This window comes from Dendrobates tinctorius, unplaced genomic scaffold (genome assembly GCF_039654945.1).
Source record: "Dendrobates tinctorius isolate UK_male_01 unplaced genomic scaffold, ASM3965494v1 ptg000040l, whole genome shotgun sequence".
Classification (NCBI taxonomy): domain Eukaryota; kingdom Metazoa; phylum Chordata; class Amphibia; order Anura; family Dendrobatidae; genus Dendrobates; species Dendrobates tinctorius.
The window spans coordinates 29,219,275-29,245,523 of record NW_027361708.1 but is presented as its reverse complement, the minus strand read 5'-3'; the positions used below and the strand labels follow the sequence as shown (position 1 = coordinate 29,245,523).

Here is a 26,249-nt window from a genome sequence, read left to right as displayed (position 1 = left end):
CCTACTGCAAAATTGGGATAGGGTCCTCATGGTCACTACCATCAAGGAAGCTCCGGGAAAAAGCATCCAACTTGGTATTTTTAACTCTTGGACGGTAAGATACCTCAAAATTAAATCTAGTAAAGAACAGGGACCACCTAGCTGGTCTAGGGTTGAGACGTTTTGCCTGACTGAAGATATGACAGGTTCTTGTGGTCTGTGATAACTGTAATATGATGGACTGCCCCCTCTAACCAATGTTGCCACTCCTCGAACCACAATTTAATCGCCTAAAGCTCCCTATTACCCACGTTATAATTTCTCACGGCCGAGGATAATTTTTTACAAAAGAAGGCACATGGATGCCATTTACCAAGGGATGGACCCTGAGACAACATAGCCCCCACCCTCACCTCCAATGCATCCACTTCTGCGATAAAAGGTTGAGAAACATCAGGCTGACTGAGTATAGTTGCAGTGTCAAAGCAACTCTTTAAGGAGGAAAAAGCCTGCTGAGTAGCATCCGACCATTTAGAAAAATCAGACCCCTTCCTTGTCATGTCAGTAAGGGGTTTCACCATTACTGAATACTTTTGAATAAACTTCTGGTAAAAATCTGTAAAACCCAGAAAATGCTGTAATGCCTTCAGATTCTCGGGACAGTTCCAATTGAGTACAGCACGAACCTTCTACGGATCCATCCAAAAACCCAACGATGACAACAGATACCTCCAAAACTGCACCTCCTGGATGGCAAAAGCACATTTATCTAGTTTAGCATAAAGATTGTTAGCCCTTAATATCTGAAGCACCTGTCTCACATGCCCCCGATGTGTCTCCAATTCAAGTAAATAATACAAAATATTATCCAGATAGACCACCACAAATCTGCCCACCAAATGCTGAAAAATATAATTTATGAAATGCTGGAACACCGCTGGTGCATTGGTCAGATCAAAAGGCATTACGAGACTCTCAAAATGTCCCTCAGGGTTATTGAACGCCGTTTTCCATTCCCTGATTCTAACAAGGTTATAGACACCTCTTAAATCCAATTTGGAGAAAACTTTAGCTCCCACCACCTCTTTGAATAAATTTGGAATCAGAGGAAGGGCTATGGATCTTGGATCATAATTAGATTCAATTCCCGGAAATCTAAACAGGGACGCAGACCGCTATCTTTCTTTTTCACAAAAAAGAACCCTACTACCATGTGTGAAGATATGTCCCTTCTCAAGACTCTCAGCAGTAAAATCTTTCATGGCTTGTCTCTCAGGACCGGACAGGTTGTATAGTCTGGATCTTGGGTAGTTTAACTCCGGGACTCAGGTTAATAGGACAATCAATGTCATGCTGGGTGAGGGAGAATAAAAACTATCATCTAATTTGCAAGGGCTCATAAAATAGAGGGGCATGTTGTAGCCTGGAGGGGTATAGTTTGCCCTAGGTTATTTTACACTCCCGGGTATGGTTTGGCCTAGGACTGTTTATCCCCTGGGGTATGCTCTGGCCTGTTCCAAAATATAACCGGGTTTAATCTGGATGGTGGGGTTAATTTGGCCTGTTACACCGGGAAAGGACTAAAAAAATCTTATACTCACCTCTTTTTGGTGATTATGCGTTTCCATTAGCATTAACTCTAAGGCCGGGTGCCCACGATCCGGAACTAGCAGCACTTTGGATGCAGCACATGCTCTATTGAACACAATAAATCCACAAGAGAAATTGACATGCTGGGGTCTGAATAGATGTGCCACATGTCAGTGTCTGCAGGTGATCTGCAGGCGTCTGTGGACGCATAATGGAAATAGGATCTCTTGAAATCCCTTCCATTATTCTGTAACTGCTGTAACATAAATATGCAGTGTCAAACCTGCAGCAACTCTATTTTGTTTTGTTTATTTTGCATTAAATAGTCTAAGCTTGGGAAGTGAAGTGAGAAAAATATAGGCATAAATTAAATTCATGGGATCAAATAATAAAAAATTGGCATGTGCATATATATTCACCCATTTTGCTATAAAGCCCCTAAAAATTTCTGATGCAAGCAATTACCTTCATAAGTCAAATGCTTAGTGAAAGGAATACTACATGTGTGCAATCTAAGTATCACATGGGCTGTCGGTATATACACACCTTTTCTGAAAGGCCATAGAGGCTGCAACACCTTTAAGCAAGAGGCACCACTAACCAAACAACACCATGAAGACCAAGGAGCTGTGGCAAACAAACACAGCTCATCACCCCAAGAACACCATCCCCACAGTGAAACATGGTGGTGGCAGCATCATGCTGTGGGGATATTTTTCGGAAGCAGGCGCAAGCAAAATGGTCTGAGTCGAGGGGAAGATGGATAGTGCAAAATACAAGCATATTGAGCAAAACCTGTTTCAGTCTGAGAGTGATTTGAGACTGGGACAAAGGTTAACCTTCCAAGAGAATGACCCAAATCACACTGCTAAAGCAACACTTGAGTGTTTTAAGTGGAAATTTGTAAATGTCTTGGAGTGGCCTAGTCAAAGCCCAGACCTTAATCCAATTGAGTATCTGTGTTCAGACTTGAAGATTGCTGTTCAATAGAGGAAACATCTAACTTGAAGGAGCTGGAGCAGTTTTGCCTCAAGGTATGTGCAAAAATCCTAGAGGCAAGATGTGGAAAGCTCATAGAGACTTATCCAAAGCAACTTGCAGCTGTAATTGCCACATAAAGAGGCTCTACAAAGTGCTGACTTTAGGGGGATGAATAGTTGTGCACACAAAAGTTTTCAAAAATGCTATCCTATTTGTTCTTTCACAATTTAAAGAAAACAAGTTGATCACAATTGAAAGCATGGTCTTTACAGTGAAATTCCAGGTTGTGAGGTAACAAAACTTGAAAAATGCCAAAGAGGTTAATACTTTCGCAAGCCACATTATATATATATGTACACACACTAGCTGAAGAGCCCGGCGTTGCACGGGCATAGTAACTAACTGCCATCCCACTATCTCCCTCCACAGCCCCGCTCTCTACCCAGTGTCCCACATTCTCCCTCTGCAGCCCCGCTCTCCATCCACCGTCTCGCTCTCTCCCTCCACAGGCTCTGTCTCCACTGGCCATCCCGCTCTCTCCCTCAGCATCCCCGCTTTCGCTCGGCAGCCCCGCTGTCTCCCTCCACAGCCCAGCTTTCCATCCTCCGTCATGCTCTCTCCTTCCGCAGCCCCACTCTCCAATTGCCATCCCGCATTCTCCCTCCACAGCCACGGTCTCTCCCTCAGCAACCCCTGTCTCCAATGAACCGTCCTGCTCTCTCCCTCCGCAGCCCCATTCTCCACTCACCATCCCGCTCTTTCCCACCACAGCCCCTGTCTTCACTGGCCATCCCGCTCTCTCCCTCAGCAGCCCAGCTCTCCACCCGCGTTCCGCTTTCTCCCTTAAAAGTCCCGCTCACTACCCGCCATCATGCTCTCTCCTTCCGCAGCCTCACTCTCCACTCGCCGTCCCTCTCTCTCCCTCCGCAGCCCCGCTCTCCATGTGCCATCCCATTCTATCCATCCGCAGCCCCGCTCTCCACCTGTGTTCTGCTCTCCCTCCACAGCCCTGCTATCTTCCTCCACAGCCTCACTCTCCATGCCTTGTCCCGCTCTATTCCTCCGCAGCATCGCTCTCCATCTGTGTCCTGCTCTCTCCCTCTTAGCTCCGCTCTCCACCCGCGTCCCGCACGTTTCCTCTGCAACCCCGCTCTCCATCTGCCAGTGGCTGGGGTTATGTGGATATGTGGAGTGGGCATGGCTTGATACATACACTCTGACCTTTACGTATATACATGTATATATTGTATGTACATTCAGTACATTCAGGGGATCATCAATACACAGCTGTACCCATATGATTGTATTAGCAGTTGTGCTTGGTGCAGTGGTTTACAATACCATAGTGATGGCACGTCACTGAATTTTCCTCTTGTTTTACATTATAGCAATAACCACATTACAGCAAAGGAAAAGATGGAGCATGTAAAGAATCCAGCACCTAGCACATTCCAAAGCCAAGACATTACTGATTTGGCTGGAAAACTGGAAAACCTTGCACAGAATACACCATTGCGTTTCAGTGATGAAGCAATGAGACCCCCAACAAAAAGCATCTCTCGGTTTGGTAACCTCAGTCAACACTCATTCTTTTCCAGGCATAACCCTCATCCTCATCGTGTTACACATATTCAAGGTATGTTCTGGCAGGCTTAGTTCTATCATAGAGTGTAAATTAGAAATTGGACGATAGACATTTAGATTTTATTCAAACACCAGGTTGCAAAAATGGTTAGAATCAGGGCCAGACAGGCCATTGGTGCAGCCGCACAGGGGCCCAAGAGGTAAGGGGGTCCTCTATTACCTACAAAGCAGCAAGGAGCTTCTGTCATAGACACATAAAATGGTGCATTATGAAGGACTATTGGACTGCTAAGGGCCCATATACTGTTTTTGCTCATGAGCTCTTTACGGTCTGTTTTTTACAATGGTAACAAAGTAGAGTCATGTTCGTTCTCATTTATACCCATTGTCTCCCCCTGCAATAACAGCTGATGGCAGAGAGCTTTTGCATGTCTACCTCCATGGTAAAATAGCAGACTTGTTCCTTGTATACTAAATGCACAGTTTTCATATTCTCAGTATTCTAAGTGATGCCAAGTATTTTGATCATTTTCCATAAGCATTTATACTGTACATGTTTATTCACTGCTTCCCTCTAGTGGTACAAGGCATAATGTTACAGCTAGATGACAGTGAATCCATAGACCGTATATTGTTAAACAGTTTTCACTATATTTCTGTATGGTTTTCCTGCCAGGTCTCAATGGAATTCCCATATGCATTGTCAACGATGAGTGGAATGTAACTTCTCCGCTCTACCCTCATCCCATGATAAAGGGCAAACTTCCAACCAATCTCCTCGGTGTACCCAGCATACCTATAGGAGATCCACATGGTAACATAGTTCCATATCTTGGGGCAGGTATGATATGTTAAGAAATTGTAATATTTTTCATTGTAAATATTAGATTGCATTTGTTTTAAAAAAAAAAATATTAGTGACTTTAACCCTTTATATAAACACTAGCTATGAACCCGTTCTACGCCCGGGTGGCGAACATTTTTATTGGTATATGGTCTCCCATCCTGGTATGTGCTGCCCTTCTCCTATCCTGGTATGCATGGCACCTCTCATCCCTATCCTGGTATGCATGGTACCCTCACCCCCCCAGTCCTGGTATGCATGGCACCCCATTCCTCATCCTGGTATGCATGGTCCCCTCACTCCCCTTTCGTGGTATGCACGGTCCCCTCACCCCCCTTTCGTGAAGGGGAAGAGTCCTGAGGAGATCATTTGCATATTCCCAGTGCCTTCTGGGATAAGTGAAGAGTCTCCGCGAGCTCAAGGATCACTGGATTTGGCCGTTGCAGCTGAAAAGAGGAAATCGGTAAACCGCGCGCCCACCGCGGTTTTGGCTAATTTTTCATCGTTTTGAAATCTCTATAACTATAACAATATGTAAGCGAACAGGAGCCATTTGGTGAGCTGCATTTCTTGCTACATGTTCACAGACTTACCAGTGGAAAAGCCAAACTTCACATGCCACAAATGCAAGCTTGTGTCCCTGTTGGAGGAAAAGTTGCAAAATCTCGAAGAGAGGTTAGCTACGTTGAAGATCATTAAGGAAGGTGAAGAGTTCTTAGACAGAGCAGAATTATCTTTTCATGTTACAGAAAGAGAAGAAATTCGAAGTGCACCTGAAGAAACAGAGGAATGGAAGCATGTGACCCAGAGAAGCAGGAGGATCGGGAGGCATTCAGTACCAGGCTCTCACGCAGGAGAACGATTAAGAAATACATCAGGATAAGACTTTGCCCACAAACAGCAACCTTGTACGCCTTCAGAATCCTCCTGGATGGAGAAAGAAAAATGTTGTGAAGAAGAAACGGAGAGTGGTGGTCATGGGGGATTCCCTGTTGAGAGGAACAGAGGCTGCTATCTGCAGACCGGATAAAACCTCAAGAGAAATGTGCTGTCTACCAGGTGCAAAACTTAAGGATGTGTCTGACAGGATATCAGGACTCTTCAGACCTACAGATGACTACCCATTCCTGCTAATACATGTGGGGACAAATGACACAGCAAGAAACGACCTGGAAACCATCTGCAGTGACTTTGTTAAACTTAGGCAAGAAAGTGAAAGAACTCGAAGCGCAGGTGGTCTTCTCTTCCATCCTCCCAGTGGATGGCCATGGAACAAGCAGGTGGAATAAGATTCTGTAGGTGAACAACTGGCTACGTCGATGGTGCCGTCAGCAAGGATTTGGATATCTGGATCACGGAGTGAATTACCTATACGATGGACTACTTGCTAGAGATGGGGTGCACCTTACGAAGACTGGAAAACATGTATTTGGAAGTCGTCTTGCTACACTCATAAGGAGAGCTTTAAACTAGAACAATGTGGGAAGGGAAGCAAAAGGCCAGAAAAAGCCATACACCTGGCAAATGCTATTGAGAACTCTGCTATTAGAAGTGGAAAGGAAGAACAAAGACAAAAGAATTTAAATAATAAAAATATTGGAGAAAGAGAAACCAATCATTAAAATGTTTCTATACAAATGCACAAAGCATGGGCAACAAACAAGGAGAATTGGAACTACTAACACAGGAAAAGAAATATGATGTCATTGGAGTCACTGAAACTTGGTGGGACGATACACATGATTGGAATACAAGGCTAGAAGGATACAACTTATTTGCAAGAAACAGACTTGATAAACGAGGAGGAGGTGTCGCATTGTATGTTAGAAACATGTATATCTGCACAGAGATTGAAGCTTCAGAGACTGGGAGTTCTGTGGAAACTGTTTTGGTAAGAATACAAGGACAGAAAAATGGAAAGGACACCATTGTAGGCATTTACTACAGGCCGCCTGTGCAAGCTGGAGATATGGATGAACTCTTTATGCATCAAATGGCCAAGTTCTCCAAAAAATATGACATAGTTGTCATGGGAGATTTCAACTATCCAGACATTTGTTGGGAATCTCTCTCAGGCAAAACTAAACAGGTCAAGGAAATTCTTATCCTCTCTTGCTGACAACTTTATCTTCCAAAAGGTAGGGGAGAAAACAAAGGGAACTGCTACCTTGGATCTAATCTTTATAAAACAGGGAGGAAATGGTTGAGGAGATAAAAGTGGCTGGGACCCTAGGAGGTAGCGACCATGCTATTTTAAATTTTGGATAACTAGAGGAGGAAGACCGGTGAAGACTCAGACGTCAAGGTTAGATTTCAGATTTTCAGTGATTCAGAAAAAGAATTGGAGGGATCCAATGGCTGGATATCCTTAAAGACAAAAATGTCCAGGAAGGATGGGAAATCTTGAAAAATGAAATTCTCAAAGCACAATTGTTAACAATTCCAAAAAGAGGGAAGAATAGGAAGCATTTAAGGAAACCAGAATGGATGAACACAGAACTTAAGCACATACTAAAAAGGAAGAAAGAAATGTTTATAAAATGGAAAAAAGGAGGCATATCTAAAGAAGAATATAATGCTGTTTGCAGAACCTGCAGTGCACAAATCAGATTATCTAAAGCTGACAATGAATTGAGGCTTGCAAGAGACATCAAAAGCAATAATAAAGGATTTTGGGGACATGTCAAAAGTAGTGTTGAGCATTCCGATACCGCAAGTATCGGGTATCGGCCGATACTTGCTGTATCGGAATTCCGATACCGACTTCCGATATTTTTTCAATATCGGAATTCGGCATCGGAATCGGAAGTTCAAAGTTGATTGACAGACTGATGTCATCATGATGCGCGGTGTGTGCGCATCATGATGCGCCGTCATTTCGGGCCTTCCGGGGGTCTCTGCCGGCCTGCCGGGGGGCTGTGTGGACTGCCCGGGGTCTGTACCGGCCTGCCGGGGGGCTGTGCCGGCCTGCCGGTGGTCTGTGCACCCTGTGGGGGTCTGTACCGGCCTGCCGGGGGGCTGTGCCGGCCTGCCGGTGGTCTGTGCACCCTGTGGGGGTCTGTACCGGCCTGCCGGGGGGCTGTGCCGGCCTGCCGGTGGTCTGTGCACCCTGTGGGGGTCTGTACCGGCCTGCCGGGGGGCTGTGCTGATGTCCGGGGGTCTGTGCAAGCATCGTCCGATGGGACTACAAGTCCCATCGGGCGATGCCTGCTACCATGACAGTGATTGACACATTAGCCAATGATGGGACAGTAGTAGTCCCATCATCCGGCTAATGTGTTAAATGTTAAAAAAAAAAAAAAAAAATACTACATACATACTACATGCATGCTACATACATACTACATGCTACATACATACTACATATATACTACATACATACTACATACATGCTACATACATACTACATGCTACATACATACTACATATATACTACATACATACTACATACATGCTACATACATACTACATGCATGCTACATACATACTACATGCTACATACATACTACATGCATGCTACATACATACTACATGCTACATACATACTACATATATACTACATACATACTACATACATGCTACATACATACTGCATGCTACATACATACTACATACATACTACATACATACTACATGCATGCTACATACATACTACATGCATGCTACATACATGCTACATGCTACATACATACTACATACATACTACATACATACTACATACATACCACATACATACTACATACTACATATATACTACATGCATGCTACATACATACTACATGCTACATACATACCACATACATACTACATACATACTACATACATACTACATGCTACATACATACTACATATATACTACATGCATGCTACATACATACTACATGCTACATACATACCACATACATACTACATACTACATGCATGCTACATACATACTACATATATACTACATGCATGCTACATACATACTACATGCTACATGCATGCTACATACATACTACATACATACTACATGCTACATACATACCACATATATACTACATACATACAATACATTCATACAATACATACATAGACATACAGTACATATAACATAGAGTAACATACTTACCAATACTTGTCACATTGTTCCCCGAAGCCATTGTCTTTTCCGGAATAAATATTAACATAACAAACCACAAAAATACTCACCCACGATCCAAAGCAGTCCACGAGTGTGTCCCACGACGATCTTGGGTAGAGAACTGCAGCATCAGATGATGCTGCCGTTCTCTACGGGCTGCAGGAATCCAATGACGGAAGGTAGGTATCCTTCCGCACTGTATTCCTCCGCCACTTAAAAAAAAAAAGTCCCTAGTCTCACTTTATGCCATTGCTGCGTGGGAATTTCCCACACAGCAATGGCATAAAGTGAGACTAGGGACTTTTTTTTTTTTTAAGTGGCGGAGGAATACAGTGCGGAAGGATACCTACCTTCCGTCATTGGATTCCTGCAGCCCGTAGAGAACGGCAGCAACAGCTGATGCTGCAGTTCTCTACCCAAGATCGTCGTGGGACACACTCGTGGACTGCTTCGGATCGTGGGTGAGTATTTTTGTGGTTTGTTATGTTAATATTTATTCCGGAAAAGACAATGGCTTCGGGGAACAATGTGACAAGTATTGGTAAGTATGTTACTCTATGTTATATGTACTGTATGTCTATGTATGTATTGTATGAATGTATTGTATGTATGTAGTATATATGTGGTATGTATGTAGCATGTAGTATGTATGTAGTATGTATGTAGCATGCATGTAGCATGCAGTATGTATGTAGCATGCATGTAGTATATATGTAGTATGTATGTGGTATGTATGTAGCATGTAGTATGTATGTAGCATGCATGTAGTATGTATGTAGCATGCATGTAGTATATATGTAGTATGTATGTAGCATGTAGTATGTAGCATGCATGTAGTATATATGTAGTATGTATGTAGCATGTAGTATGTATGTAGCATGCATGTAGTATATATGTAGTATGTATGTAGCATGTAGTATGTATGTAGCATGCATGTAGTATGTATATGGTATGTATGTAGCATGTAGTATGTATGTAGCATGCATGTAGTATATATGTGTTATGTATGTGGTATGTATGTAGCATGCATGTAGCATGCATGTAGCATGTATGTAGTATGTATGTAGTATGTATGTAGTATGTATGTAGCATGTAGTATGTATGTAGTATGTATGTAGCATGCATGTAGCATGCAGTATGTATGTAGCATGCATGTAGTATATATGTAGTATGTATGTAGCATGTAGTATGTAGCATGCATGTAGTATATATGTAGTATGTAGCATGTAGTATGTATGTAGCATGCATGTAGTATATATGTGTTATGTATGTAGCATGTAGCATGCATGTAGCATGTATGTAGTATATATGTGGTATGCATGTAGCATGCAGTATGTATGTAGCATGCATGTAGTATGTATGTAGTATATATGTGGTATGTATGTAGCATGCAGTATGTATGTAGCATGCATGTAGTATATATGTAGTATGTATGTTGCATGTAGTATTTATGTAGTATGAATGTAGCATGTATGTAGTATGCATGTTGTATGTATGTAGCATGTAATTTTTTTTTTTTTTTTTTACATTTAACACATTAGCCGGATGATGGGACTACTACTGTCCCATCATTGGCTAATGTGTCAATCACTGTCATGGTAGCAGGCATCGCCCGATGGGACTTGTAGTCCCATCGGACGATGCCTGCACAGACCCCCGGAGCCTGCACAGCCCCCCGGCAGGCCGGCACAGCCCCCCGGCAGGCCGGCACAGCCCCCCGGAGCCTGCACAGCCCCCCGGCAGGCTGGCACAGCCCCCCGGCAGGCCGGCACAGCCCCCCGGCAGGCCGGCACAGCCCCCCGGAGCCTGCACAGACCACCGGCAGGCCGGCACAGACCACCGGAGCCTGCACAGACCCCCTGGCAGGCCGGCACAGCCCCCCGAAAGGCCCGTACAGACCCCAGAGAGGCTGTACAAGGGCAGGAAAGGGTTTTTCTTATTCCGATACCGGAAGTCCCATAGACTTGAATGGGACTTCCGGTATCGGAATCGGCGATACCGATACTTTTTTTAAAGATCGGCCGATACCATCCGATACGATACTTTGAAGTATCGGACGGTATCGCTCAACTCTAGTCAAAAGTAAAAGAAAAGTCAAAGATGCTATAGGATTTTTACAGGATGAAAATGATGAAATGATAAGACAGGATGTTGAGAAGGCAGAACTTTTAAATTCCTATTTTGCATCTGTTTTCTCTCAGAAAGGAAATGTAACATCAACTGTTCTTCACTGTGCTATTAAGGGAATAGAAGAATCCAGGATATCTAAACAGAAAGATAGTGAGGAAACACTTAGCTAACCTAAATGAATTCAAGTCTCCAGGTCCAGATGAATTACACCCCAGAGTACAGAAGGAAATAGCAGAAGAAATTTTTGAACCCTTCTCCATAATCTTTGAAAATTCTTGGAGAACAGGAGAAGTCCAGAAGACTGGAGAAGAGCAAATGTTGTTCCTATCTTCAAAAAGGGGAAGAAGGTGGACCCAGGCAACTATAGACCGGTGAGTTTGACTTCTATACCAGGAAAGATCTTTGAACAAATTATTAAACAACACGTATGTCAGTACCTGGATAAGAATGAAGTGATTAAACAGAGTCAGCATGGATTTGTAACTAATAAGTCATGTCAGACTAACTTAATTTCCTTCTATGACGGAATCATGGATTGGGTGGATCAGGGAAATGTTGTAAATATAGTATATCTTGACTTCAGCAAAGCATTTGACAAAGTATCTCACACAATCCTTATTGAAAAAATGACTAGGTATGGACTGGACAAGGCAATTGTTAGGTGGATTCATAACTTGTTTAGTGATCGGTCCCAAAGAGTGGTCGTAAATGGCTGCACATCCAGTTAGAAGAATGTCTTCAAGTGGGGTACCACATGGCTCTGTCCTGGGCCCTGTATTATTCAACATCTTTATCAACGATTTAGATTAAGGAATTGAGGGTAAACTGATTAAATTTGCTGATGACACAAAGCTAGGATGGATAGCTAATACTAGAGAAGAGAGAGAGGATTCAAAAAGATATAAATAAACTGGAGCAGTGGGCAGCAACTAACAGAATGGTTTTTAACAGGGAAAAATGCAAAGTACTACATCTGGGCAATAAAAATGAAAAAAGCATATACAGAATGGGAGGAATAAGGCTAAGCAACAGCACATGTGAAAAAGACTTGGGTATACTAATAGATCACAGACTGAATATGAGTCAACAGTGTGATGCAGCAGCAAAAAAGGCAAATGCAATTCTAGGATGTATTAACAGAAGCATACTGTCTAGATCACGTGCAGTCATTATTGCCCTCTACTTCTCTTTGGTCAGACCTCATCTGGAATACTGTGTCCAGTTTTGGGGGCCACATTTTAAAAAAGACATCAACAAACTGGAGCAAGTTCAGAAAAGATCGACCAGAATGGTGACCGGTCTGCAAACCCTGTCTTATGAGGAAAGGTTGCATGATTTGGGAATGTTTAGCTTGAAAAAGAGAAGACTGAGAGGAGACTTAATAGTTGTAAACAAATATCTCAACGGCTGTCACATTGTGGAAGGATCATCTTTATTCTCATTTGCACAAGGAAAGACTAGAAGCAATGGGATGAAACTGAATGGGAGGAGACACAGATTAGATATAACAAAAAACTTTTTGACAGTGTGATCAATGAGTGGAACAGGCTGCCATGAGAAGTGGTGAGTTCTCCTTCAATGGAAGTCTTCAAACAGAGGCTGGACAGACATCTGTCTGGGATGATTTAGCGAATCCTGCTTTGAGCAGGGGGTTGGACCAGATGGCCCAGGAGGTCCCTTCCAACTCTACAATTCTATGATTCATGGTCCCCTCATCCCCCTATCCTGGTATGCATGGTCCCCCCACACCCCTTTCCTGGTATACATGGTCCCCTTACCCCCCAATCCTGGTATACATGGTCCCCTCACCCCCCAATCTTGGCATGCATGGTACTCCCTCCTCCTATCCTGGTATGCATGGCACCCCTCATCCCAATCCTGGTATGCATGGCCCCCTCACCCCCCAATCCTGGTATACATGGTCCCCTCACTCCCCTATCCTGGTATACATGGTCCCCTCACCCCCCAATCCTGGTATACATGGTCCCCTCACCCCCCCAATCTTGGCATGCATGGTACTCATAGAATCATAGAATCATAGAATGGTAGAGTTGGAAGGGACCTCCTGGGCCATCTGGTCCAACCCCCTGCTCAAAGCAGGATTCGCTAAATCATCCCAGTTAGATGTCTGTCCAGCCTCTGTTTGAAGACTTCCATTGAAGGAGAACTCACCACTTCTCGTGGCAGCCTGTTCCACTCATTGATCACTCTAACTGTCAAAAAGTTTTTTCTAATATCTAATCTGTGTCTCCTCCCATTCAGCTTCATCCCATTGCTTCTAGTCTTTCCTTGTGCAAATGAGAATAAAGTTGATCCTTCTACAATGTGACAGCCCTTTAGATATTTGTAGACAGCTATTAAGTCTCCTCTCAGTCTTCTCTTTTGCAAACTAAACATTCCCAAATCCTGCAACCTTTCCTCATAAGACAGGGTTTGCAGACCGGTCACCATTCTGGTCGCTCTTTTCTGAACTTGCTCCAGTTTGTTGATGTCTTTTTTAAAATGTGGTGCCCAAAATTGGACACAATATTCCAGATGAGGTCTGACCAAAGAGGAGTAGAGAGAAATAATTACTTCACGTGATCTAGACTGTATGCTTCTGTTAATACATCCTAGAATTGCATTTGCCTTTTTTGCTGCTGCATCACACTGTTGACTCATATTCAGTCTGTGATCTATTAGTATACCCAAGTCTTTTTCACATGTGCTGTCACTTAGCCCTATTCCTCCCATTCTATATATGCTTTTTTCATTTTTATTGCCCAGATGTAGTACTTTGCATTTCTCCCTGTTAAAAACCATTCTGTTAGTTGCTGCCCACTTCTCCAGTTTATTTAAATCTTTTTGAATCCTCTCTCTCTCTTCTCTAGTATTAGCTATCCCTCCTAGCTTTGTGTCATCAGCAAATTTAATCAGTTTACCCTCAATTCCTTCATCTAAATCATTGATAAAGATGTTCAACAATACAGGGCCCAGGACAGAGCCCTGTGGTACCCCACTTGAGACATTCTTCCAACTGGATGTGCAGCCATTTACGACCACTCTTTGGGTCCGATCACTAAGCCAGTTATGAATCCACCTAACAGTTGCCTTGTCCATTCCATACTTAGTCATTTTTTCAATAAGGATTGTATGAGAGACTTTGTCAAATGCTTTGCTGAAGTCAAGATATACTAGATCTACAGCATTTCCTTGATCCACCCAATCAGTAATACCGTCATAGAAGGAAATTAAATTAGTCTGACATGACTTATTAGTTACAAACCCATGCTGACTCTGTTTAATCACTTCATTCTTATCCAGGTATTGACATACATGTTGTTTAATAATTTGTTCAAAGATCTTTCCTGGTATAGAAGTCAGACTCACCAGCTATAGTTGCCTGGGTCCACCTTCTTCCCCTTTTTGAAGATAGGAACAACATTTGCTCTTCTCCAGTCTTCTGGCACTTCTCCTGTTCTCCAAGAATTTTCAAAGATTATGGAGAGGGGTTCAAAAATTTCTTCTGCTATCTCCTTCAGTACTCTGGGGTGTAATTCATCTGGACCTGGAGACTTGAATTCATTTAGGTTAGCTAAGTGTTTCCTCACTATCTTTCTGTTTATAGATATCCTGGATTCTTCTATTCCCTTAATAGGACAGTGAATAACAGTTGATGTTACATTTCCTTTCTGAGAGAAAACAGATGCAAAATAGGAATTTAAAAGTTCAGCCTTCTCAACATCCTGTCTTACCATTTCATCATTTTCATCCTGTAAAAATCCTATAGCATCTTTGACTTTTCTTTTACTTTTGACATATCCCCAAAATCCTTTATTATTGCTTTTGACATCTCTTGCAAGCCTCAATTCATTTTCAGCTTTAGATAATCTGATTTGTGCCCTGCAGGTTCTGCAGACAGCATTATATTCTTCTTTAGATATGCCTCCCTCTTTCCATTTTATAAACATTTTTTTCGTCCTTTTTAGCATGTGCTTAAGTTCTGTGTTCATCCATCCTGGTTTCCTTAAATGCTTCCTATTCTTCCCTCTTTTCGGAATTGTTAACAACTGTGCTTTGAGAATTTCATTTTTCAAGATTTCCCATCCTTCCTGGACATTTTTGTCTTTAAGGATATCCAGCCATTGGATCCCTCCAATTCTCTTTCTGAATCCCTTAAAATCTGCCTTTCTGAAATCTAACCTTGACGTCTGAGTCTTCACAGGTCTTCCGCCTCTAGTTATCCAAAATTCTAAAATAGCATGGTCGCTACCTCCTAGGGTCCCAGCCACTTTTACCTCCTCAACCATTTCCTCTCTGTTTATAAGGATTAGATCCAAGGTAGCAGTTCCCCTTGTTTTCTCCTTTACCTTTTGGAAGATAAAGTTGTCAGCAAGAGAGGATAAGAATTTCCTTGACCTGTTAGTTTTGCCTGAGAGAGATTCCCAACAAATGTCTGGATAGTTGAAATCTCCCATGACAACTATGTCATTTTTTGGAGAACGTGGCCATTTGATGCATAAAGAGTTCATCCATATCTTCAGCTTGCACAGGCGGCCTGTAGTAAATGCCTACAATGGTGTCCTTTCCATTGTTCTGTCCTTGTATTCTTACCCAAACAGTTTCCACAGAACTCCCAGTCTCTGAAGCTTCAATCTCTGTGCAGATATACGCATTTCTAACATACAATGCGACACCTCCTCCTTGTTTATCAAGTCTGTTTCTTGCAAATAAGTTGTATCCTTCTAGTCTTGTATTCCAATCATGTGTATCGTCCCACCAAGTCTCAGTGATTCCAATGACATCATATTTCTTTTCCTGTGTTAGTAGTTCCAATTCTCCTTGTTTGTTGCCCATGCTTTGTGCATTAGTATAGAAACATTTTAGTTTGTGATTGGTTTCTCTTTCTCCAATATTTTTATTAATTAGATTCTTTCGTCTTTGTTCTTCCTTTCCACTTCTAATAGCAGAGTTCTCAATAGCATTTGTCAGGTGTATGGCTTTTTCTGGTCTTTTGCTTCCCTTCCCATGTTGTTCTAGTTTAAAGCTCTCCTTACAAGTGTAGCAAGGCGACTTCCAAATACATACTTTCCAGTCTTCGTAAGGTGCACCCCATCTCTAGCAAGTAGTCCATCGTATAAGTAGTTCACTCCGTGATCCAGATATCCAAATCCTTGCTGACGGCACCATCGACGTAGCCAGTTGTTCACCTACAGAATCTTATTCCACCTGCTTGTTCCATGGCCATCCACTGGGAGGATGGAAGAGAAGACCACCTGCGCTTCGAGTTCTTTCACTTTCTTGCCTAAGTTTAACAAAGTCACTGCAGATGGTTTCCAGGTCGTTTCTTGCTGTGTCATTTGTCCCCACATGTATTAGCAGGAATGGGTAGTCATCTGTAGGTCTGAAGAGTCCTGATATCCTGTCAGACACATCCTTAAGTTTTGCACCTGGAAGACAGCACATTTCTCTTGAAGTTATATCCGGTCTGCAGATAGCGGCCTCTGTTCCTCTCAACAGGGAATCCCCCATGACCACCACTCTCCGTTTCTTCTTCACAACATTTTTCTTTCTCCATCCAGGAGGACTCCCTCCTCCTATCCTGGTATGCATGGCACCCCTCATCCCAATCCTGGTATGCATGGCCCCCTCACCCCCAATCCTGGTATACATGGTCCCCTCACTCCCCAATCTTGGTATGCATGGTCCCCTCACCCCCCAATCCTGGTATGCATGGTCCCTCACCCCCCAATCCTGGTATGCATGGTCCCCTCACCCCCTATCCTGGTATACATGGTCCCTCTCACCCCCCTTTCTTGGTATGCATGGTCCCCTCACCCCCCTTTCCTGGAATTCATGGTCCCCTCACCCCCCAATTCTGGTATGCATGGTCCCCTCACCCCCCAACCCTGGTATGTATGGTCCTCTCACTCCCGTATCTTGGTATGCATGGTCCTCTCAGCCCCCCTATCCTGGTATGCATGGTCCTCTCACCCCCCTTTTCGTGGTATGCACGGTCCCCTCACCCCCTTTTCGTGGTATGCACGGTCCCCTCACAACCCTTTTCCTGGTATGCACAGTTCCCTCACTCACCTTTTCCTGGTATGCATGGTCCCCTCACCCCCCTTTTTGTGGTATGCATGGTCCCCTCACCCCCCTTTTCCTGGTATGCACGGTCCCCTCACTCACCTTTTCGTGGTATTCATGGTCCCCTCACTCCCCTTTTCATGGTATGCATGGTCCCCTCACTTCCCTTTTCGTGGTATGCACGGTCCCCTCACCCCCCTGTTTGTGGTATTCACGGTCCCCTCACCCCCCTTTTCCTGGTATGCACTGTCCCCTCACTCCCCTTTTCGTGGTATGCACGGTCCCCTCACTTCCCTTTTCGTAGTATGCACGGTCCCCTCACACCCCTTTTCAGGGTATTCACAGTCCCCTCACCCCCCTTTTCGTGGTATGCACGGTCCCCTCACCCTCCTTTTCGTGGTATGCACGGTCCCCTCACCCTCCTTTTCGTGGTATGCACGGTCCCCTCACCCTCCTTTTCGTGGTATGCACGGTCCCCTCACCCCCCTTTTTGTGGTATGCACGGTCCCCTCACCCTCCTTTTCGTGGTATGCACGGTCCCCTCACCCTCCTTTTCGTGGTATGCACGGTCCCCTCACCCTCCTTTTCGTGGTATGCACGGTCCCCTCACCCCCCTTTTCATGGTATGCATGGTCCCCTCACCCTCCAATCCTGGTATGCACGGTCATCTCACCCCCCCTTATCCTGATATGTATGGTCCCCCTCACCCTTATTAAACTGCACACATACAAAAAAAAAATTATACTCACCCTTCTTTCCTGTGCTCCAGCGCTGTCACGTTCTGCTCTGCTGGAGGCCGGGGGAGGAGTCTGGTGCCGGAGCACGCACATGCCCATAGCGCTGTCCGGCGCCATATTGCTGAAGACACACTGCAAATGTGTCTCCAGGAAAATGGCGCCGGATCGCGCTATGCGCATGCGCGATTCTGGCCGCACTCCTGCTCCGGTCTCCGGCCGAAGAGAAGAGCGGCAGCAACGCTCCTCCCGGTCAGGTATGTAAGTATGGCGTCAGAGATGCAGTGTGTACGGTACCGCCATCTCCAGCGCCATACACTCCTCACCGCTGGCTGCCTCATTCTGTCTGGAGCCAGACTGCGCAGGTGCGTCGCGCTTGCGCAGTCTATAAAGGCTTCGGACAGAGTGACGCTTACACCGTTATATTATAGATACATGACAAAAACGCAATTTTTTCTGGGAGCAAATTGTCCAATCCAAACTTTTTAGAGGACAAGAGACAACAAAGCTTTTAGCTACTTAGCCTGCCCTCGGCACAGGTCTCAGAAACTGATTATACATACGAGGGGTGCCTGAAAACTTCGAGGCCCACCCATGAAATCTTTTTTGCATGGTCTTGTTTTGCAATGCAATTTGCTATTTAGTTAGTTGAATGGTCTCATGATCAATCTGGATTTATTTAGATTTTTTTTGTTTCCGTTACAGCACTTTAAAGTTGGGTCGCAAGGCTGAAATATGGAAATGGAGAAGATGGCAAAGTTCACACATTGGCTGTTGCAATGGCTGCAATTCCACCTTCCACCAAGGTGCTTTTTCATCTGTGGGAATAGGTGATAGTCCGAGGGAGCCAAATCAGGGGAATAGGGTGGGTGCTGAAGCAGCTGGAAACCACAGGAGTGAATTGCAGCAGCCGATGTGTGAACTTTGCCAACTTCTCCATTTCCATATTTCAGCCTTGCGATCCAACTTTAAAATGCTGTAACAGAAACAAAAAAAATCAAAATAAATCCAGATTGCTGATGAGACCATTCAACTAACTAAATAACATATTGCATTGCAAAACAAGACCATGCAAAAAAGATTTCATGGGTGGGCCTCGAAGTTTTCAGGCGCCCCTCGTAATATGAAATTATTATGGCTCTGTACAACCTCCAAGTCCTCGGATCTAAGGGCCACACTGGCCATCTATATGTTTATTGTATCCATTGGATACAGAGATTTTCTCCACTGTTCACTAATGCATTTCTTTAAAAAAAAATTACTAGACAAAAAATAACAGTTGTCATACAGTCCTATAGTGAAATAGATTAGGAAGGCAGAAGGTCCAGATGTAGCACTAAATTACTAATCTTGTCTAACAACTAAACATTATAGACAGAGGAGATTTATAGATATACTCATGCCGAGAAGATTTTGTCAAAAGCCACATTTTGCGCAAGAAATATTGCAACATTTTGATGGCTCTAATTTTTTGCCACTTGTAACAATAAAAAGAGAAGTGGATGGGCCTACAGCTTTACCATAACCTAGACTAGAAATTGTCATAATTATGATACAATCCAATGTCTCTTCATTGCCCTGCTAAATTTCATTCTGTAACGCACAGAAAGCCGAAATATTTGGCTTTGATTGTACTCCACTACACTTTATGTTAAGACCTAATTCAGATGTCCGTGAGTTATTTACCTATTCTATCAGTGTTTTTCACTTAATCTACAAGGCTGTTCACATGTACAGTCATAGCCAAAAGTGTTGCCACCCTTGAAATTGTTTCAGAAAATAAAGTATTTCTCCCACAAAATTATTGCAATTACGCGTTTTGTTAAATACATTTATTTCCTTTGTATGTATTGGAACAGTGCAAAAAAAAAAAAAACAGAAAAAAAAAAAACAAATTGGATATATTTTCACACAAGACTGGACATTGTTGCCACCTTTCCAAAATTGTGGCTAAACAAATTTGTTCCAAGCATGTGATGCTCATTCAAACTCACCTGTGGAAAGTAACAAGTGTGGGCAATATGAAAAGCACACCTGAAACCAGATAAAATTGACACAATCTTTGCATTGTGTCTGTTATGTTCCACACTAAGCATGGAGAACAAACAGAAAGAGGAAAAGAGAAATGTCTGAGGATTTGAGAACCCAAATTGTTGAAAAATATCAACAAAATCAAAGTTCCAAGTCCATCTCAAGAGATCATGATGTTCTTTTGTCCAAGGTGCGCCACATAATCAAGAAGATTACAACCCATGGCACTGTAACTAATCTCCCTGGATGTGGATGGCAGAGAAAAATTGATGAAAGATAGAAATGAAGGATGGTCCGGATGGTGGAAAAGTAGCCCCAATGAAGTTCCTGCAAGCTCAGAGTACATCAGTGTCAACATGAACTATCCGTCGACATTTGAATAAAGTGAAACTCTATTGCAGGAGACCCATAAGGACCTAGCCTGCAGTTTGCCAAAATGTATGACAGTAAGCAAAAACATTTCTGTTAATGTATCTTGTGGATAAATGAGACAAAGATAGAGCTTTTTGGTAAAGCACATCATTCTACGTTTATCAAAAATGAAATGAGGCCTAAAAAGAAAAGAACTATACATACAGTCAAATATGGTGGAGGTTCAAAGATGTTTTGGGGATGTTTTGCTGCCTCTGGCTCTAGGTGCTTTGACCGTGTGCAAGGCATCATGAAATCTGAAGATCTTCAAAGAATTTAGGGTTGCAATGTAATGCCCAGTGTCATAAAGCTGGGTTTTCATCCTAGGTATGGTCTTCCAGCATGACAATGACCCCAAACATAGTTCAAGAAGCACCCAGAAATGTATGGACACAAATCACTTGAGAGTTCTGAAGTGGCAGCAATGTGTCCAGATTTAAATCACCTCTGGAGATATCTTAAAATTGCTGTTGGGCAAAAGCGCCTTCAAATATGAGACCTGGAGTAGTTTGCAAAACAAGAACGGTTCAAAATTCCAGTTGAGAGGTGTAAGGCTAGTTTCACACTAGCGTTCGTGGGCACTGCGCAGGGCCGCCACTAAGCCCCGCCCCCGGCCGCGTCCTCTCCGGTCAGTTCCTCCTCTGATCGCATGAGGCTGCTTGCGATCAGCGTATCCTATATTTAGCATTGGATACGCTGATCATGTGCTAAACATGCGCTGGTCTGATTTTGCTGGCGCTGCGCCCAGAGCACAAAAACGAGCCGTGTTGCATTTTTGTGCTCTGGGCGCAGCGCCAGCAAAATCAGGCCAGCGCATCCAACGCTAAATATAGGATACGCTGATCGCATGCAGCCTCATGTGATCAGAGGAGGAACTGACTGGAGGGGGCATGGCCAGGGGCGGGGCTTAGTGGCAGCCCTGCGCTGCGCCCACGACCGCTAGTGTGAAACTAGCCTAAGAAGCTTATTCACAGTTACAGGAAGCGACTGATTGCAGTTATTTATTCCAAAGGGCGTGCAACAAAATATTAAGTTGAGGGTGCCAACAATTTTGCCTGACCTATTTTTGAGATTTTGTGTGAAATTTGCCTTTTTTCACTATTTTTGTGTTGTTCCACTACATACATAGGATATAATCGTGTGTATTACAAAAACATGTGCGATTGAAATAATTTTCTGGAACAATTTCAAGAGTGCCAACACTTTTGGCCATGACTGTATTTTACACACTGAGTGGTCTACAGAAAATCATGAAGACTTGTCTGTTTGGCCCCATGCACACATTCAGTATTAGGTGAGTTTTTTACAACAGTATTTGTAAGCCAAAGCAAGGAGTGGGTGAAAAATGCAGAAGTGGTGCAAATGTTTCTATGATGCTTTTCCTCTGATTGTTCCACTCCTGGTTTTGACTTACAAATACTGAGGTAAAAAACTCACCAAATGCTGAATTTGTGCACATGGCCTTTATGATCCGAGTCACAGATCAAAATTAACCACACAAGTCTATGGGTCCATGAAAATCACGGACAGCACCAGCCCCCTAATTTCATGTAGGAATCACAGCAGTAAATCCATCACTCTTTAATCTCCTGTAACGCAGGTTCCATGTCTGAAGCATGGCGGGATGAGCTGAAAGAACTTGCAGCAAAAGTCTGCACGACAGACAAAAAGACAGAGAAGCAAGAGGTATTACTTATGCTGCATTGCAAGAATTGGGTAAAACTATTCTTTCTTAAAGTGACAGTTAACATTAAGTTAAGACGTAATTGTATATGGTGACAGCATTATGAGCAAATGTGTAAGAACTGTCACAATTGTGTCCCTGGTTCCATTTCTAATGAGAACTAGGATCCATACCTGAATCCTTTACAGACAAGCTGATTTAGTGTGACCAGCATTTCTGTTCAATGACCTAAAGCACCTCCAGAATATGTAAGGTCTAGGTGACTAAGAAGGAGAGGGATTGACTGCTACATCTGATGACATGACCTGCACTTTCACCCATGAGACATGCTTTGGGATGAGTTGGATGCGAAGTGAAGGCAGCGCAGCCTACAAATGCTCAGCACCTTTGCAAACTCCTTGACGTTTGTTGGAAAGCCATTCCAGGTGACTACCTGCTAAAGCTGCTTGAGAGAATGCCAAGGATGTGTAAAGCTGTGATCAGAGTGCAAGGGGGTACTTTGAAGAATCTAAGGTTTAACAAATATACTAATTTGTTTCACAAAAATTTATTTATGCTATGCTTACATTTGTGCTCATTTTGCATACAAAACCCATACAAGCTAATTAAAGCAAGAAAAATAGGAAAAAAGACGGAGTATCTTATGCCAAAACAATATTTTTATTCACAAATAAATCTTAAAAAATAATACAGAATAGTACTACCGTAGCAGGAAAAAGGGGATCAAATGTAAACTTATTTAACCAGTAAAAATAGCACTCGGATTACAATAGACCAATATTCAGTGCAAAAATCCAAATGTATTCAAAAACATTTAGTCAAGATATACATGCATCAACAGGCTACTTGAGCCAAAAAGGGGGGGCTATTTTCATACCAAAGAGCATGGAGTGGCAACAGCGCATACAATCAGAGGTATACGTGTATATAAGAATAAATGCCACTGTTGGCAAACCACACAATTGTGTGCCAATTTTTAATAGCAGCATGTGTGTATTCAGTGCTAAAGTGCTAATGCTAAAGTGCTAGTAATGCAGCTGCCACAATAAACATAAGTGTACCAGATATAAGAGTAATGCTCTTGCTGTTACTTACTGGCAGTATGTAATGGTAAGGATTTTCTCGTTCGGCTGCGGTAGCTGGTAACCATGGTCGTGACGACCACTCTCAGGACAGCCTCCAAGGTCTTCCGGGCATTTTCCGGTTTCAGTTCTGATTCCCCCAGTCCCGCGATCTCCTCATCCTCCACAGCCTGCCTTTTTGGAAAGGGCGCCACTCCTCCCACTCATTCATCCACCAGGCCTCCAAGCACAGGCCCGTCTCTGCCCGGGCCACAGATCGCTTCCTGTCTTGGTGTCTGATGCCACCGCAGAAGGACATACTCTGTCTCTGCATATTGTCCGATAATGACGTCCTCTCTCCTGACACGTCGATTCTCTCTCTCGTGCTCCACCCGTTTGTGGTGGAGTTACTTCTGGCTGCTCCACCCATTTCCTCACACTCTGTTGGGGAGGCGGCAGCTTCTTCTTCGCTAGTTCTGTAGCTGCAGGGCTTGTAACAGTGTAACAATGTGGCACGAGGTGGTAGTCATATCCCAGTCCTGTGGTATGGTCAGTTACCTCCATCATAGGTGTACTCCTGCCGCTGGGGATGAGCTTGCAGAAAAACACCACAGACCTCAGTCTGTTCCAATGGGAAAACTTTACTAGAACAATACAATGCTTCCTACTCTGTCCCTGCAACTTGGTGACAATTCACGGTCTACACAGCTCCCATCCAGTCCTTCTGGGGTTGGTCCTCAACACCAGGACCCGTCCACACTGCCCGACAGTCCTTGGCAGCTTGTGTCCCCCAGACGAGCGTCCTGCCTTGGGCAAGCCTGCCCGACTCTGCTGCAGGAACAGGAAATTCCTTCCTTGTCAGCATGTTGGAACAGCCCATGGTTAACTCTTCCTATCCCTGAACTAATTATTTGCATATACATATGACACTTTAGACATTACACATTACAGTACACACAATAATAAAACATTCGTAAACCACACAGTAGATTAACATTAATACAATGTCAGGGTGCCACCCATTATTGTCCGAACAGTGTCTAAGGGAGAGGAGGCACATGAGGTTCCTTGCCACCTCCTTACATACACATTCCAATAAGAATAAGGAAAATCATGACAGGAACACATGTGTCCAACCTTTTGACCTATACTGAATATTAGTTACCTAATCTTTCTCCAGTGCTGCTCATATGCCTCTTGTTGATTAACTTAGACAACAAGTTATAAAAGTGTCATTTTATGAGATTAATTGTCAGGCTTCATACTGGAAAGAAGCTGATGCTATAACTTATTTTCCTTGGAATCATGACACCTGGTGCATCGGTTGTTGTGTTGAATGTTGTTTTTTAATCTGGCTCCATGAAAAGTCAAGTGCTGGAAGGGACACACCTAGATATTGTCATCAGTTGTGCCTGACTCTGACATAAAATAGATGGAGACATATATAAAACCCATTCCAAAAAGGCCCGCATTAGATACAAGCTTTTGCGACTGTAATCAGACTCGTAGCCTTTTAGGTATCATAGAATGTTAGATTTGGAAGGGACCTTCACGGTCATTGTGTCCAACCCCCTGCTCAATGCTTGATTCACTAAACCATCTCAGACAGATATCTGACCAGCCTCTGTTTGAAGACTTCCATTAAAGGAGAACTCAACACCTCTCATGGTAGCCTGTTCCACTCATTGCTGACCATAGATTGGGCTTCATTCTACCCAATCAAGTATATGTATAAGGATGCACACACACAAAAAAATATTATATATATAAATATATACAGTGTATATATATATATATATATCCAACAATGTAGACCAGCTCACTCCTGTGAACCACCTGGAACCTCAGCTGACCTGGTTAACTCCGTTGTGCCCGGATCTGGATGTAGGAGTCCATCCATACAAATGTGAACAACGACAAAGCAAAGTCCAGCAATAACGTGAGCAATCCAGGATGCTGTTAAAAATTTTTTCTTTTTATTCATAAATCCATTAAAATGCAATGGTCCAAGCAGTTCAAAAGAGCAATAACGCAGGAAAGTCGTGCAGATAGGACTACGCGTTTCAGCGGTAGAACCCGCCTTCTTCACGGTCCAGAATCTAATCTGCTTTCCAAACATGGAACCTTATATACATCCCACTCCCATCAGGGTAATTATAAACATATGTGAGAGACTTAAAAACATGTGCTATAAAAGCAGATCAAACATATAAACTATCCACATATTGATCAGTATACAACATGCATAAAGATTATAAGGAAAGAATTCAACATATTGGAGAAAAGTACATTAGGAATGTCCAATAACCTGACCATAAGATTTAAGGCCCTGTGCACACAGAGCAGACTCCGTGCAGTTCCGCAGCAGATTTGGCCCTGCAGAACCGCAGCAGAAAAACAACACAACAGCACGTGATGCACAGTACCATTTAAGGCTATGTAGAACAAAAAAGGCTGTGCACATGCTGCAGATTTTTCTGCGCAGATCTGGTGCAGAATAAAAGAAGCAGCATATCGCTTCTCCTGTGCGGCTCTGCTGCAGCTCTCCACCTGCTCCATTATAGAAATCTGCAGGCGGAAACTGCAGGGAAATCCGCACAAAAGCTGCACCAAATCTGCGACAAATCTGCAGGCAAAACGCAGATCATCTTACCCTAAAGATTTAGCAAAATCTACGCGGAAAATTCCACAGCAGAATCGGCACCGTGTGCACATAGCCCCAGTGGTACAAAAACATAGAATAATAATATTAACCAGCATTATATAATACAAATATATCAATAGTGCATAATGATATCCAGGCGGTTATTAAAGCCCTGTGGCATGCGAGTCCCCAACTCAAATATCCACCTACTTTCTCTTGCAAGCACTTTTTTATGAAAATCTCCCCCTCTCAATGTTTTTTTTACATGCTCTATGCCCATAAAGGAGAAACCGCGTAAATCCCCATTATGTTTTTTTGAAAAATGTCGGGATACTACTGATGCACCAACCATAGGCAAATTACTAGCGTCTGATAGGTGTTTGCGGA

General features: G+C 43.3%; 1 protein-coding gene across 8 annotated transcripts in view; it reads left to right on the top strand.

Annotated features, from left to right (window-relative positions):
• TBATA (thymus, brain and testes associated) overlaps positions 1-26,249 on the top strand; it is a 77,785-nt gene that overhangs the window by 34,409 nt on the left and 17,127 nt on the right. For all 8 annotated transcript variants that reach the window (XM_073574888.1, XM_073574887.1, XM_073574885.1 and 5 more), the window contains 3 exons: positions 3,939-4,186; positions 4,811-4,975; positions 22,074-22,159. In XM_073574888.1, coding sequence (XP_073430989.1) covers positions 3,939-4,186; positions 4,811-4,975; positions 22,074-22,159 — 499 coding nt within the window. The remainder of the gene's footprint in view (positions 1-3,938; positions 4,187-4,810; positions 4,976-22,073; positions 22,160-26,249) is intronic.